This window comes from Lissotriton helveticus, chromosome 5_1 (assembly GCF_964261635.1).
Source record: "Lissotriton helveticus chromosome 5_1, aLisHel1.1, whole genome shotgun sequence".
Taxonomy (NCBI): Eukaryota; Metazoa; Chordata; class Amphibia; order Caudata; family Salamandridae; genus Lissotriton; species Lissotriton helveticus.
Window position 1 is genome coordinate 1955692080 of NC_136065.1, and position 14396 is coordinate 1955706475.

The following is a 14396-nucleotide window of genomic DNA, read 5'->3' on the forward strand; positions in this document are numbered from 1 at the left end:
CACACACAACCACACCCTGCCCCCACCGCTCCGCCCCGCGCCCAGTGGCCATCCACACCCAGAGAAACACAGTGAAGCCCAACAGATACATTAAATCTCAAATAAGTTCATCTGCCGTCTGTGGGGTGACCTCCGGCAGAGACAAGGAGACAACTTCAGGCAAACAAGACCCAGGCGAGGCGTCATCATCCAAAGACCTTATAGACAGCCTCGCTTTATCTGACTCTTTAGCCAAGTCCGACATCCTCTCTGCCTCTCTGACTGCCGGCCGTCTCTCCCTACTTATTTGCTCCCGGTTGGGTACAACCAACAGTTTATGGGTGCGAATACGTTTCCAGTGTCTGCGTCCCTCAGCCATGTGTGCTTCGTTCCCTCTTGTCAGGGGCGTAGCTGAAGCTAAACTTGTGGGGTGGGAGGGTGCTGGGGAAAAAGGCCAGTGAGCACTTGAAAGAGGTCCGAGAGACATGTAGTATTGCTGCTAATAGTTACCTCGATCATGCAAGTCACATGCACATACATAAGGGATTTTAATTTTTGCCCCTGAGAAAGTGTGACTTCTAGACGTTGAAATGTCACTCATAATTACAATAAAATTCTGAAAGTGCCACACATAGCAATCTGAAACCTTGGCAGCTATCATGGATGAGCCACAGACTCAGCCACCCACCCTCTGAATCTGCTGCTGCTCGCCTCTTACCTCACTCGCTCCAAGCAGGGTCTATGGCAGGCAGGGGTGGTTCCAGGAGGTGCAACTTCATAGTCACTGGTGCTGAACAATACTAGCGCATTCTTTGCAAGGTACTTCAGAAAATCATGCAAATAGTTCAATAATAAAGCCAGACTCTTCTCATCCAGAGGTGTGTAGGCAAGCATTGCACCAATACCATGGCCGTTTCTGCCATTAGGAAGGACTAGGCAGCCGCCTAGGGCGGCAAAATGGGGAGGGCGGCAAAAATCATGCGGGCAGCAGCACCGAGTGGAGTGCACTGTGCAAGCGCACCTGCTGCTTGTACATGCTGCTGCGCAACTTAAAGCGCACCCTACCCTAGAATGTGTGGAACGGGACACCCTAACGGTGTAAGTGTGGTTCCCCAGGGTCGTCAATCTTGTAGAGCTGATAGCGCTACCAATGACGGCCCTGGGGAAAATTTTTGGCCAGTCCGTGAGCAGTTCTTCAGCAGCCAGTGACGGTGACACGCACCACCCTCTGTCTCGCGCGCGGGGAACGGGCTGGGTGTGTCAGCTGGCGCGCTGCTCTGGTGCCTTGGTGGATGGTGAAATAATTACTAATACTGCTGCCACCTGCACAGCCACACAGTCTTGTCCCGATTCCCGGCCCTCTTTTTTTTACTGTCTCCAGACTCCAGCAGGAGCCTGCAAACAGCACAGCTGTGGACGACCCTACGTGACTTTCACCCGAGAGCATGCACCGGTGAGTCAGCGTAGTCAGCGAAGGTCGCTGCGAACGTGGGTGTAAAACATATAAATGTATTAATGTTCACTGTGACTAAGGCCTGTTAAAAACGAGGTCTGTGAGTCTCCGAGCTCGTCAATGTAGTGTTGCCGAGTTTTGGACACTACCATTAGGGCACACTACTTAGAAACAACCCTCGTGCACCGCCCCTCAGGCGTGAAGTGTTTTGGTTTGGCCGACGTCTTTACGGAGGGCACGCACCATTGTTAATAAAGAGCCCAGGACCCTGGGCGTGGCAGGCAGTGTACTGACCACCAACACTACATCACGTGTGGTCCCCCTTCATTACTAGGCCTCATACAGGGACATTACATTGGCGACGAAGGTGGTCTCGCCACCCCATCGCGTGCCACGCACCGCCGCTCCTTTGCTTACGGAGCCGACAGCTGCTGCCCCTGCAGTTTGCCCCTCACGGCGCTCCCATCGCGCCCCTGCCGGAAGCGTGGTCCCTGCTCTCCGGCGAGCAGCCTTACCGGAAGGCGGCCCAGCCGCGCACCGCCACGGTCCCCGTCCGTCTGGACCCACCGCACCGCTGCCCCGGAGGCGATCCGACGGGCAGGAGCATCCGGCGACTGCAGCCCCGCATCTCCACCCTGGCAGGAGGCCTCGCGAGCCTGAGGTGCGTGTTTTGCATGCCCCGGCGCCACAGCCGCCTCCTCCGCCCACCTGCTCTCGCATCCAGCCAGGCGCCAGCCTCCTACGCTGCTGGGCCCTCCACGTGCGCCGAGCGTGCGTTTCCTCACGCTTCCTGCGTGCAACGCTGCGGACCCGGACATCTCCCACGCATCTCGCATGCGACGACCCTGCCATTCCTCACGCATCTCGCGTGGGACGCTGGTTGGACGTCCCCTGGCCCCACGAAGCCGCCCCGAACGTGATTGACACCGGAGCGACGATCAACCTAATGGCGGCCAGTGTGTACAGGACATTAGACAATCCACCAGTACTCCACCCCACGAGAGTGCAAGTATATGCCTACGGCACCAGTCGCCCACTACGTTTGTGTGGGGTCTTCCGGACAGCCCTGTCACACGACTCCACTCACCTGCACACCAAAATCTACGTGTCGCAAGAGGGATCTGGATTCCTACTTGGGTGCAGAACAGCCCAAGACCTAGGGCTGATACACTTCGCACTCACAGTCCAAGCCCACAGCCTCGACCATCTCGTGCTAGAACACACCTCGCCGTTTGAGGGGATCGGCTGTTTGAAAGGACCCGCCATCCATCTCCACATAGACCAATCGGTCGCCCCAGTGGCCCTCCGGCACCGACGTATCGCGTTCCACCTACGACCCAAGGTAGAAGCGGAACTGCAGGTACTCGAGAGAGCTGGAATCATCGAAAGGGTAAGCGGGCTCACTCCATGGGTGTCGCCCATCGTGGTAGCCAAGAAACCGAAGCAGCCCGACGCCGTGCGGATCTGCGTTGACATGCGCATCCCCAACCTCGCTATCAAGCGGGAGCGCCATCTGACGCCAACCATAGACGACATCATTGGAGAGTTGTCTGGCTCAAAGTGGTTCTCGAAGATGGACCTGAGGTCAGGGTACCACCAAATTCCACTACACCCAGACTCGCGCCCAATTACCACCTTCTCCACACACGCAGGCCTGTGGAGGTATACCCGACTCAACTTTGGGATATCGAGCGCAGCAGAGGTGTTCCAGAACATCATTCAGAATGTCCTGCAAGGGCTAGACGGCGTGCTAAATGTAAGTGACGACATTTTGGTCCACGCGCCGACCCTGGATGAGCACATCCGGCGCCTCCAAGCAGTGTTTGCCAGGCTACAGGAGCGGGGTCTAACCCTCCACAGGGAGAAGTGCGAATTCCTATGAAAAGACATTAGCTTCTTTGGCTACAGGTTCTCCGACCAGGGCGTAGGACTGGACCCCGAAAAGGTCAAGGACATCCACGAAGCTCCCGCCCCAACATCGGTAACCGCCGTCCGCAGTTTTCTCGGAATGGTCACATACTGCGGGCGGTTCATCAAAGATCTATCAGACCTCACCGGCCCTCTCCGCGATCTCACGAAGTCCACAGCCACTTGGGAGTGGGGGCTAGAACAGCAAGAGTCATTCCAGAAAACCAAAGCGGCACTCTCTGCAGACACGACCCTGGCCTACTTCGACCCCCGCAACGAATCACAACTTGTGGTGGATGCCAGCCCGACAGGCCTAGGAGCCGTACTGACTCAACAACAAGCATGCGGGGAATGGGCCCCCGTCGCATATGCGAGTAGAACCCTCACGCCAACGGAGCAACGGTACTCGCAGATCGAAAGGGAGGCCATCGCCATCTTGTGGGGATGCCGGCATTTCCACATCTACTTGTACGGACACCCGTTCATGGTGATTACAGATCACAAACCCCTCGTCCCACTCTTCCAGGGGACCTCCTCACGGCCCCCCCCTCGCATTGAGAAGTGGGTGCTCCAGCTCCAGGAATTCCAATTCACAGTGGAGTACCGGCCAGGCACTCAAAACCCGGCCGACTACCTGTCGAGGCACGCCCGCCCAGTCACCGAGGCGGAAGCGGCGGAAGCCGATGCCACCGAGGAGTATGTCCGGATGATCGTGGAAAGATCCAGGCCCCTGCCGATCTCCCTGGAAGACGTGGTGCAAGCCACCAAAGACGACGACTGCCTGCAGATCGCCATCCAGGCCATCACGTCGGGAAACTGGAAGCCACTCCAGAGTCCAGCATCCTACCGCACCCTGGATGCCCAAACGACGCTGAGGGCACTCCACCAAGTCCGAAGCGAACTGTCTATATCTCCGGAAGGATGTCTCCTGAGGGGCCCTCGCCTAATATTGCCCGACAGTCTCACCCAACAAGCAGCCCTCCTAGCCCATGGCGCACACCAGGGCATCGTAAAATCAAAAAGCCGCCTTCGAAGCAAACTCTGGTTCCCAGGCCTCGACAAAGTGGTGGAGGAAGTCGTCCAGCGATGCCCCGTGTGTTTAGCGACAAGCTTGCCCAACCCTCCGGCGCCGGTGATTACGGAGGAAGGACCGACGTCTCCATGGGTGCGTGCCAGTGCAGACTTTGGCAGCCTCCCCGGAGGAAAGTACATGTTCGTGGTAGTGGCGATTTCTCACGATATCCCGAAATAGAGATCCTGCCCTCCACAGCAGCATCCGAGGTGATCCCCAAGCTGGAGAAAATAATTTCTACCCATGGCCTCTTTGCGGAGCTACGCACAGACAATGGTCCTCCTTTCAACAGCAGTGAACTAGCTGAGTACCTGCAGTCACACCGCATCAAACACCGCCGGATAACCCCGAGATGGCCTCAAGCCAACGGGGAAGTCGAGAGGCTAATGAGGACTCTGAATAAGACAGTTCAAATCGTGCTGGCGGACGGCCAAAGCCTGGAGCTGGCCCTCTACCAGTTCCTACGGGAATACAGGCTGACACCCCACTGCACCACTGGGGTTCCTCCAAGCCGCCTGTGCTTTAACAGGGCAGTCATGGACACTATCCCACACCACCCCTTGTGGGCGTCGTCACCAGCTCCTCACAACCGATCCATGGAGCAGCGAACAAAGACTAACTGTGAGGCGTCCCGAAGGAGAAGAGCTGCTGACAGCCCATACAAGTTGCTGACCGAGTGCTTGTGAAAGACCGCCACCCAGGTGGGAAGTTTCGTTTACCATTCGAACTAGACCCATGGACTGTTACCAACGTCAATGGCACCATGGTCACGGCAGCCAAGGGGAGAGAGAGAGTCACAAGGAATGTATCATTCTTTAAGAAAATCCCGAATGGAGAGGAGGAGGAGTTCGTCGAACCAGGAGAACCCTGCCCAGGACCATCCCAAGGCCCAAGAGAAGCAGCAGAAAGAGACAACCCCAGCGAGGAGGAACGCTCAGGAGATGATGCGGCCACACTGACCCAAGGCGAGCCTGTGTCACAAGGGGCCCAGGGCAACCCAGAGGAAGTTGGGACAAATGGCGCTGAGGACCTATTCCAAACCCCCTCCAGCGAGCGCAGCCAGAGCAGATATAATCTATGCCCTTGCCCGAAGCCGTCCCAGAGAAACCGAGACTTTGTGGCCCGATGCAGACGCTGAAGGAGTGTGGGCTGTACCCCTGCCGGCGTAAAAGTAAGACTGTTCCTTTTGAATCGTTTGAAAGTTCCAGAGACTATATTCTGAAATGTTGTAAAGCTGTGTTATGATTGTTTGGTTTTCACTTCGGGGTAAAGGAGGAATGTAGTGTTGCCGAGTTTTGGACACTACCATTAGGGCACACTACTTAGAAACAACCCTCGTGCACCGCCCCCTCAGGCGTGAAGTGTTTTGGTTTGGCCCGACGTCTTTACGGAGGGCACGCACCATTGTTAATAAAGAGCCCAGGACCCTGGGCGTGGCAGGCAGTGTACTGACCACCAACACTACATCACGTGTGGTCACCCTTCATTACTAGGCCTCATACAGGGACATTACAGTCCTCAAGGCCCGAGAGACTGGCGCACAAGCAACACAGAGAGCTTGGCAGCACTGTGAGGTCGGGGTGAGGTGAGGTATGGATGGTGGTGCGGGGCGGGTCTGTTTGTTGCAGCAGGCAGGCTAAACAGTACAACAACACATACTTAGGTGTACAAATAAATGTAATACCCCATGGAAAATAAACGTGTTCCAAAAAGAAAAAAGTATGAGAAGCGAGTGTGCATATAAGGGGTAATGTCTGTGAGTGTGCATATAAGAGGTAATGTTATGGATGAACCTCAACCACCTCAAACTTAACCCAGGCAAGACCGAACTGATCTTGCCTGGGAAAAGTGAGCTAAGTTGGGGTCCTCATTTCTGGCCTAGCATCATGGGCCAACCCCCGTGCAAATCTTCCTCTGTGAAAAGCTTGGGAGTCATAATCAGCGCCGACCTCTCTCTTAAGGGTCAAATTGGTGCTGTTGTCTCCGGGGCTTTCTTTCAGCTCCGGAAAATAAAAAAGATTTCCCAATTCCTCACCCACTCAGCCCTGATCCAGGTGGTCATTGCTTTGGTTATGTCCAGATTGGACTTCTCTAATAGCATCTACCTGGGACTTCCGCTTGGCCAACTTAAGAGACTACAACTAGTTCAAAACCAAGCGGCCAGACTGATCCTCAAGCAGCCAAAGTGGCAATCTATCACCCCTGGCCTTGAACAACTGCACTGGCTCCCGGTGGCGCAGAGGGTCATGTTTAAGACGGGCTGCATGGTCTTTAAAGCTCTTCAACACACTGGCCCTAAGTTTATTGAAGGCTTGGTACTCAGGTACACCCCCTCACTTAATCTCCGTTCTGCAAAGAAGGATCTCTTAATTGTTCCTTCCTTTAACAAAAAACGTTCAGGCGGCTGCTGCTTTGACTTTTTAGCCGCCAGCCTCTGGAATACGCTTCCTCTGCCCCTCAGACAGAGCCCTGACGTTCTCACTTTTAGACATCACTTTAAAACTTGGCTTTTTAGACAGGCCTTCAAATAATGTTTATTCCTAAACCGGCTGTCTATTTTTCCTTTCTTTGTTATGTTCCCGTACCTCAGCGCCATGAAGCCCAAGGGCGTACGTGCGCTTTATAAATATTATTTAACATAACATAACATAACATAATGTCTGTTATAACTACACTACAGTTTGGGAGGGACGGAGTTTTACACTGTTATCCTGAGTGGCTTAAAACTTTACTCGAGGGTCCAATTTTAAGTCGTCACAGAGTTATGGTTGCTCCATATTACTGTGACGTGCTGGTCACGCTTAGAATAGATTAGTAAAGCTTGTGGCTTGATTTACTGAGCTGTTGTGGTCACGATACAGATAACTGCCACAGCGCTTCAATTAATTTACTTTTCTGAGGAGAGATGTGTGATAGGGATTAATAAAAAGATCAATCAAGTTTACGCAGAATTAAATCACAAGCTGAGGAATGGGGAGATCTATATATGATTTCCAAATAGCCCAAGTGTACACATTTCACAAGTTACTGAAAAAACAATGTTGTATTTATAACCGATTTTTTTCACCCTATGTATGTGAAGGCTCACGTTGTGGAAATAAATACTTACAGAGCAAGCAGTTTTAAATATTTTTGCCTTGTAATGGAAAATGATTGTGTATAAAAAAAGAAAAGCATTATCTTCACCAACCACCCTGTGGAAATGGCTCATATTGCTGCACTTTCACGGATATGACACTTTAGTGTTCTAGACTGTCGGAGAACAGAGTTCCCACTGGGTGGTGATTCATGGGACACTTCACAACACTGTAAACATGAAATTACTTATATCATGTGCTTAGCATAGTCAAGTACCATGCGCTATAGAAATAGTCGACTTTGTCTTAAGTGGTTAGTTCTGCGCAAGCAGATCGCTGAGGCGGCAGGCCCTGTCTAAAGATTATAAGATGGTGGTGGCGGCCCCATGTCCAGGCCTCCGGCCTGTGACTGAGGTGATGGAATCTCCGTGCACAAGTGAGCGAGGCTGGAGGACACGGGAGAGGAAGCACGAAGAGAGTGTAACAACAGGGGTGGGAGCACACCGCTTCACCTATCAGGCAAGTGTCGCCCCTTGCATTCTGGGTAATGCCGTCTTTAGGCGGTATGCCATGTTGAAAAGTAGTCGAGTGCTTCGCCAATGTTGGCGCAGATGGTGCTGATCTCTAAGTAGTCGAGTGTTTCGCCAATGTTGGCGCAGATGGTGCTGATCTCTAGACACCGGTGTTTCAGGTTCATTAACCTTCGTCAGTAGAGATTACAGACTGGTTTTAGGGGTTTGCTGAGTAGGTGGCCAAAATCGTCTTCAGGTCAGGTACCGCTCACTGGCGCGCAGGTGCTTCATCCACGAGCTCGTCAGTTCCGAGACTCACGGGAGTCCTTTTAAAGTACAACAACAGGGGTGGGAGCACACCGCTTCACCTATCAGGCAAGTGTCGCCCCTTGCATTCTGGGTAATGCAGTCTTTAGGCGGTATGCCATGTTGAAAAGTAGTCGAGTGCTTCGCCAATGTTGGAGCAGATGGTGCTGATCTCTAAGTAGTCGAGTGTTTCGCCAATGTTGGCGCAGATGGTGCTGATCTCTAGACACCGGTGTTTCAGGTTCATTAACCTTCGTCAGTAGAGATTACAGACTGGTTTTAGGGGTTTGCTGAGTAGGTGGCCAAAATCGTCTTCAGGTCAGGTACCGCTCACTGGCGCGCAGGTGCTTCATCCACGAGCTCGTCAGCTCCGAGACTCACGGGAGTCCTTTTAAGTACAACAACAGGGGTGGGAGCACACCGCTTCACCTATCAGGCAAGTGTCGCCCCTTGCATTCTGGGTAATGCAGTCTTTAGGCGGTATGCCATGTTGAAAAGTAGTCGAGTGCTTCGCCAATGTTGGCGCAGATGGTGCTGATCTCTAAGTAGTCGAGTGTTTCGCCAATGTTGGCGCAGATGGTGCTGATCTCTAGACACCGGTGTTTCAGGTTCATTAACCTTCATCAGTAGAGATTACAGACTGGTTTTAGGGGTTTGCTGAGTAGGTGGCCAAAATCGTCTTCAGGTCAGGTACCGCTCACTGGCGCGCAGGTGCTTCATCCACGAGCTCGTCAGCTCCGAGACTCACGGGAGTCCTTTTAAGTACAACAACAGGGGTGGGAGCACACCGCTTCACCTATCAGGCAAGTGTCGCCCCTTGCATTCTGGGTAATGCAGTCTTTAGGCGGTATGCCATGTTGAAAAGTAGTCGAGTGCTTCGCCAATGTTGGCGCAGATGGTGCTGATCTCTAAGTAGTCGAGTGTTTCGCCAATGTTGGCGCAGATGGTGCTGATCTCTAGACACCGGTGTTTCAAGTTCATTAACCTTCATCAGTAGAGATTACAGACTGGTTTTAGGGGTTTGCTGAGTAGGTGGCCAAAATCGTCTTCAGGTCAGGTACCGCTCACTGGCGCGCAGGTGCTTCATCCACGAGCTTGTCAGCTCCGAGACTCACGGGAGTCCTTTTAAGTACAACAACAGGGGTGGGAGCACACCGCTTCACCTATCAGGCAAGTGTCGCCCCTTGCATTCTGGGTAATGCAGTCTTTAGGCGGTATGCCATGTTGAAAAGTAGTCGAGTGCTTCGCCAATGTTGGCGCAGATGGTGCTGATCTCTAAGTAGTCGAGTGTTTCGCCAATGTTGGCGCAGATGGTGCTGATCTCTAGACACCGGTGTTTCAGGTTCATTAACCTTCGTCAGTAGAGATTACAGACTGGTTTTAGGGGTTTGCTGAGTAGGTGGCCAAAATCGTCTTCAGGTCAGGTACCGCTCACTGGCGCGCAGGTGCTTCATCCACGAGCTCGTCAGCTCCGAGACTCACGGGAGTCCTTTTAAGTACAACAACAGGGGTGGGAGCACACCGCTTCACCTATCAGGCAAGTGTCACCCCTTGCATTCTGGGTAATGCAGTCTTTAGGCGGTATGCCATGTTGAAAAGTAGTCGAGTGCTTCGCCAATGTTGGCGCAGATGGTGCTGATCTCTAAGTAGTCGAGTGTTTCGCCAATGTTGGCGCAGATGGTGCTGATCTCTAGACACCGGTGTTTCAGGTTAATTAACCTTCGTCAGTAGAGATTACAGACTGGTTTTAGGGGTTTGCTGAGTAGGTGGCCAAAATCGTCTTCAGGTCAGGTACCGCTCACTGGCGCGCAGGTGCTTCATCCACGAGCTCGTCAGCTCCGAGACTCACGGGAGTCCTTTTAAGTACAACAACAGGGGTGGGAGCACACCGCTTCACCTATCAGGCAAGTGTCGCCCCTTGCATTCTGGGTAATGCAGTCTTTAGGCGGTATGCCATGTTGAAAAGTAGTCGAGTGCTTCGCCAATGTTGGCGCAGATGGTGCTGATCTCTAAGTAGTCGAGTGTTTCGCCAATGTTGGCGCAGATGGTGTTGATCTCTAGACACCGGTGTTTCAGGTTCATTAACCTTCGTCAGTAGAGATTACAGACTGGTTTTAGGGGTTTGCTGAGTAGGTGGCCAAAATCGTCTTCAGGTCAGGTACCGCTCACTGGCGCGCAGGTGCTTCATCCACGAGCTCGTCAGATCCGAGACTCACGGGAGTCCTTTTAAGTACAACAACAGGGGTGGGAGCACACCGCTTCACCTATCAGGCAAGTGTCGCCCCTTGCATTCTGGGTAATGCAGTCTTTAGGCGGTATGCCATGTTGAAAAGTAGTCGAGTGCTTCGCCAATGTTGGCGCAGATGGTGCTGATCTCTAAGTAGTCGAGTGTTTCGCCAATGTTGGCGCAGATGGTGCTGATCTCTAGACACCGGTGTTTCAGGTTCATTAACCTTCGTCAGTAGAGATTACAGACTGGTTTTAAGGGTTTGCTGAGTAGGTGGCCAAAATCGTCTTCAGGTCAGGTACCGCTCACTGGCGCGCAGGTGCTTCATCCACGAGCTCGTCAGCTCCGAGACTCACGGGAGTCCTTTTAAGTACAACAACAGGGGTGGGAGCACACCGCTTCACCTATCAGGCAAGTGTCGCCCCTTGCATTCTGGGTAATGCAGTCTTTAGGCGGTATGCCATGTTGAAAAGTAGTCGAGTGCTTCGCCAATGTTGGCGCAGATGGTGCTGATCTCTAAGTAGTCGAGTGTTTCGCCAATGTTGGCGCAGATGGTGCTGATCTCTAGACACCGGTGTTTCAGGTTCATTAACCTTCGTCAGTAGAGATTACAGACTGGTTTTAAGGGTTTGCTGAGTAGGTGGCCAAAATCGTCTTCAGGTCAGGTACCGCTCACTGGCGCGCAGGTGCTTCATCCACGAGCTCGTCAGCTCCGAGACTCACGGGAGTCCTTTTAAGTACAACAACAGGGGTGGGAGCACACCGCTTCACCTATCAGGCAAGTGTCGCCCCTTGCATTCTGGGTAATGCAGTCTTTAGGCGGTATGCCATGTTGAAAAGTAGTCGAGTGCTTCGCCAATGTTGGCGCAGATGGTGCTGATCTCTAAGTAGTCGAGTGTTTCGCCAATGTTGGCGCAGATGGTGCTGATCTCTAGACACCGGTGTTTCAGGTTCATTAACCTTCGTCAGTAGAGATTACAGACTGGTTTTAGGGGTTTGCTGAGTAGGTGGCCAAAATCGTCTTCAGGTCAGGTACCGCTCACTGGCGCGCAGGTGCTTCATCCACGAGCTCGTCAGCTCCGAGTTACTCACGGGAGTCCTTTTAAGTACAACAACAGGGGTGGGAGCACACCGCTTCACCTATCAGGCAAGTGTCGCCCCTTGCATTCTGGGTAATGCAGTCTTTAGGCGGTATGCCATGTTGAAAAGTAGTCGAGTGCTTCGCCAATGTTGGCGCAGATGGTGCTGATCTCTAAGTAGTCGAGTGTTTCGCCAATGTTGGCGCAGATGGTGCTGATCTCTAGACACCGGTGTTTCAGGTTCATTAACCTTCGTCAGTAGAGATTACAGACTGGTTTTAGGGGTTTGCTGAGTAGGTGGCCAAAATCGTCTTCAGGTCAGGTACCGCTCACTGGCGCGCAGGTGCTTCATCCACGAGCTCGTCAGCTCCGAGACTCACAGGAGTCCTTTTAAGTACAACAACAGGGGTGGGAGCACACCGCTTCACCTATCAGGCAAGTGTCGCCCCTTGCATTCTGGGTAATGCAGTCTTTAGGCGGTATGCCATGTTGAAAAGTAGTCGAGTGCTTCGCCAATGTTGGCGCAGATGGTGCTGATCTCTAAGTAGTCGAGTGTTTCGCCAATGTTGGCGCAGATGGTGCTGATCTCTAGACACCGGTGTTTCAGGTTCATTAACCTTCGTCAGTAGAGATTACAGACTGGTTTTAGGGGTTTGCTGAGTAGGTGGCCAAAATCGTCTTCAGGTCAGGTACCGCTCACTGGCGCGCAGGTGCTTCATCCACGAGCTCGTCAGCTCCGAGACTCACGGGAGTCCTTTTAAGTACAACAACAGGGGTGGGAGCACACCGCTTCACCTATCAGGCAAGTGTCGCCCCTTGCATTCTGGGTAATGCAGTCTTTAGGCGGTATGCCATGTTGAAAAGTAGTCGAGTGCTTCGCCAATGTTGGCGCAGATGGTGCTGATCTCTAAGTAGTCGAGTGTTTCGCCAATGTTGGCGCAGATGGTGCTGATCTCTAGACACCGGTGTTTCAGGTTCATTAACCTTCGTCAGTAGAGATTACAGACTGGTTTTAGGGGTTTGCTGAGTAGGTGGCCAAAATCGTTTTCAGGTCAGGTACCGCTCACTGGCGCGCAGGTGCTTCATCCACGAGCTCGTCAGCTCCGAGACTCACGGGAGTCCTTTTAAGTACAACAACAGGGGTGGGAGCACACCGCTTCACCTATCAGGCAAGTGTCGCCCCTTGCATTCTGGGTAATGCAGTCTTTAGGCGGTATGCCATGTTGAAAAGTAGTCGAGTGCTTCGCCAATGTTGGCGCAGATGGTGCTGATCTCTAAGTAGTCGAGTGTTTCGCCAATGTTGGCGCAGATGGTGCTGATCTCTAGACACCGGTGTTTCAGGTTCATTAACCTTCGTCAGTAGAGATTACAGACTGGTTTTAGGGGTTTGCTGAGTAGGTGGCCAAAATCGTCTTCAGGTCAGGTACCGCTCACTGGCGCGCAGGTGCTTCATCCACGAGCTCGTCAGCTCCGAGACTCACGGGAGTCCTTTTAAGTACAACAACAGGGGTGGGAGCACACCGCTTCACCTATCAGGCAAGTGTCGCCCCTTGCATTCTGGGTAATGCAGTCTTTAGGCGGTATGCCATGTTGAAAAGTAGTCGAGTGCTTTGCCAATGTTGGCGCAGATGGTGCTGATCTCTAAGTAGTCGAGTGTTTCGCCAATGTTGGCGCAGATGGTGCTGATCTCTAGACACCGGTGTTTCAGGTTCATTAACCTTCGTCAGTAGAGATTACAGACTGGTTTTAGGGGTTTGCTGAGTAGGTGGCCAAAATCGTCTTCAGGTCAGGTACCGCTCACTGGCGCGCAGGTGCTTCATCCACGAGCTCGTCAGCTCCGAGACTCACGGGAGTCCTTTTAAGTACAACAACAGGGGTGGGAGCACACCGCTTCACCTATCAGGCAAGTGTCGCCCCTTGCATTCTGGGTAATGCAGTCTTTAGGCGGTATGCCATGTTGAAAAGTAGTCGAGTGCTTCGCCAATGTTGGCGCAGATGGTGCTGATCTCTAAGTAGTCGAGTGTTTCGCCAATGTTGGCGCAGATGGTGCTGATCTCTAGACACCGGTGTTTCAGGTTAATTAACCTTCGTCAGTAGAGATTACAGACTGGTTTTAGGGGTTTGCTGAGTAGGTGGCCAAAATCGTCTTCAGGTCAGGTACCGCTCACTGGCGCGCAGGTGCTTCATCCACGAGCTCGTCAGCTCCGAGACTCACGGGAGTCCTTTTAAGTACAACAACAGGGGTGGGAGCACACCGCTTCACCTATCAGGCAAGTGTCGCCCCTTGCATTCTGGGTAATGCAGTCTTTAGGCGGTATGCCATGTTGAAAAGTAGTCGAGTGCTTCGCCAATGTTGGCGCAGATGGTGCTGATCTCTAAGTAGTCGAGTGTTTCGCCAATGTTGGCGCAGATGGTGTTGATCTCTAGACACCGGTGTTTCAGGTTCATTAACCTTCGTCAGTAGAGATTACAGACTGGTTTTAGGGGTTTGCTGAGTAGGTGGCCAAAATCGTCTTCAGGTCAGGTACCGCTCACTGGCGCGCAGGTGCTTCATCCACGAGCTCGTCAGATCCGAGACTCACGGGAGTCCTTTTAAGTACAACAACAGGGGTGGGAGCACACCGCTTCACCTATTATTATTATTATTATTATTTAATTTTATAGAGCGCGTAGTCACCCGTGGGTATCCCAGCGCTAGGATCAGTACCCCTGGCGGGTCAGCGGGGGGGAGAGGGAAGTTTAAGGGAAGAGGTGAGTTTTCAGTAGCTTCCTGAACCTTAAGT

At 52.7% G+C, this 14396-nt stretch overlaps 1 protein-coding gene across 1 annotated transcript in view; it reads right to left on the reverse strand.

The window, feature by feature from the left end:
* Positions 1-693: 693 nt before the first annotated feature.
* The window catches only part of LOC144752831 (mortality factor 4-like protein 1), a 31616-nt gene continuing 17913 nt past the window's right edge, over positions 694-14396 (reverse strand). Inside the window, exon 3 of the mRNA XM_078640675.1 lies at positions 694-884. Coding sequence (XP_078496801.1) covers positions 694-884 — 191 coding nt within the window. The remainder of the gene's footprint in view (positions 885-14396) is intronic.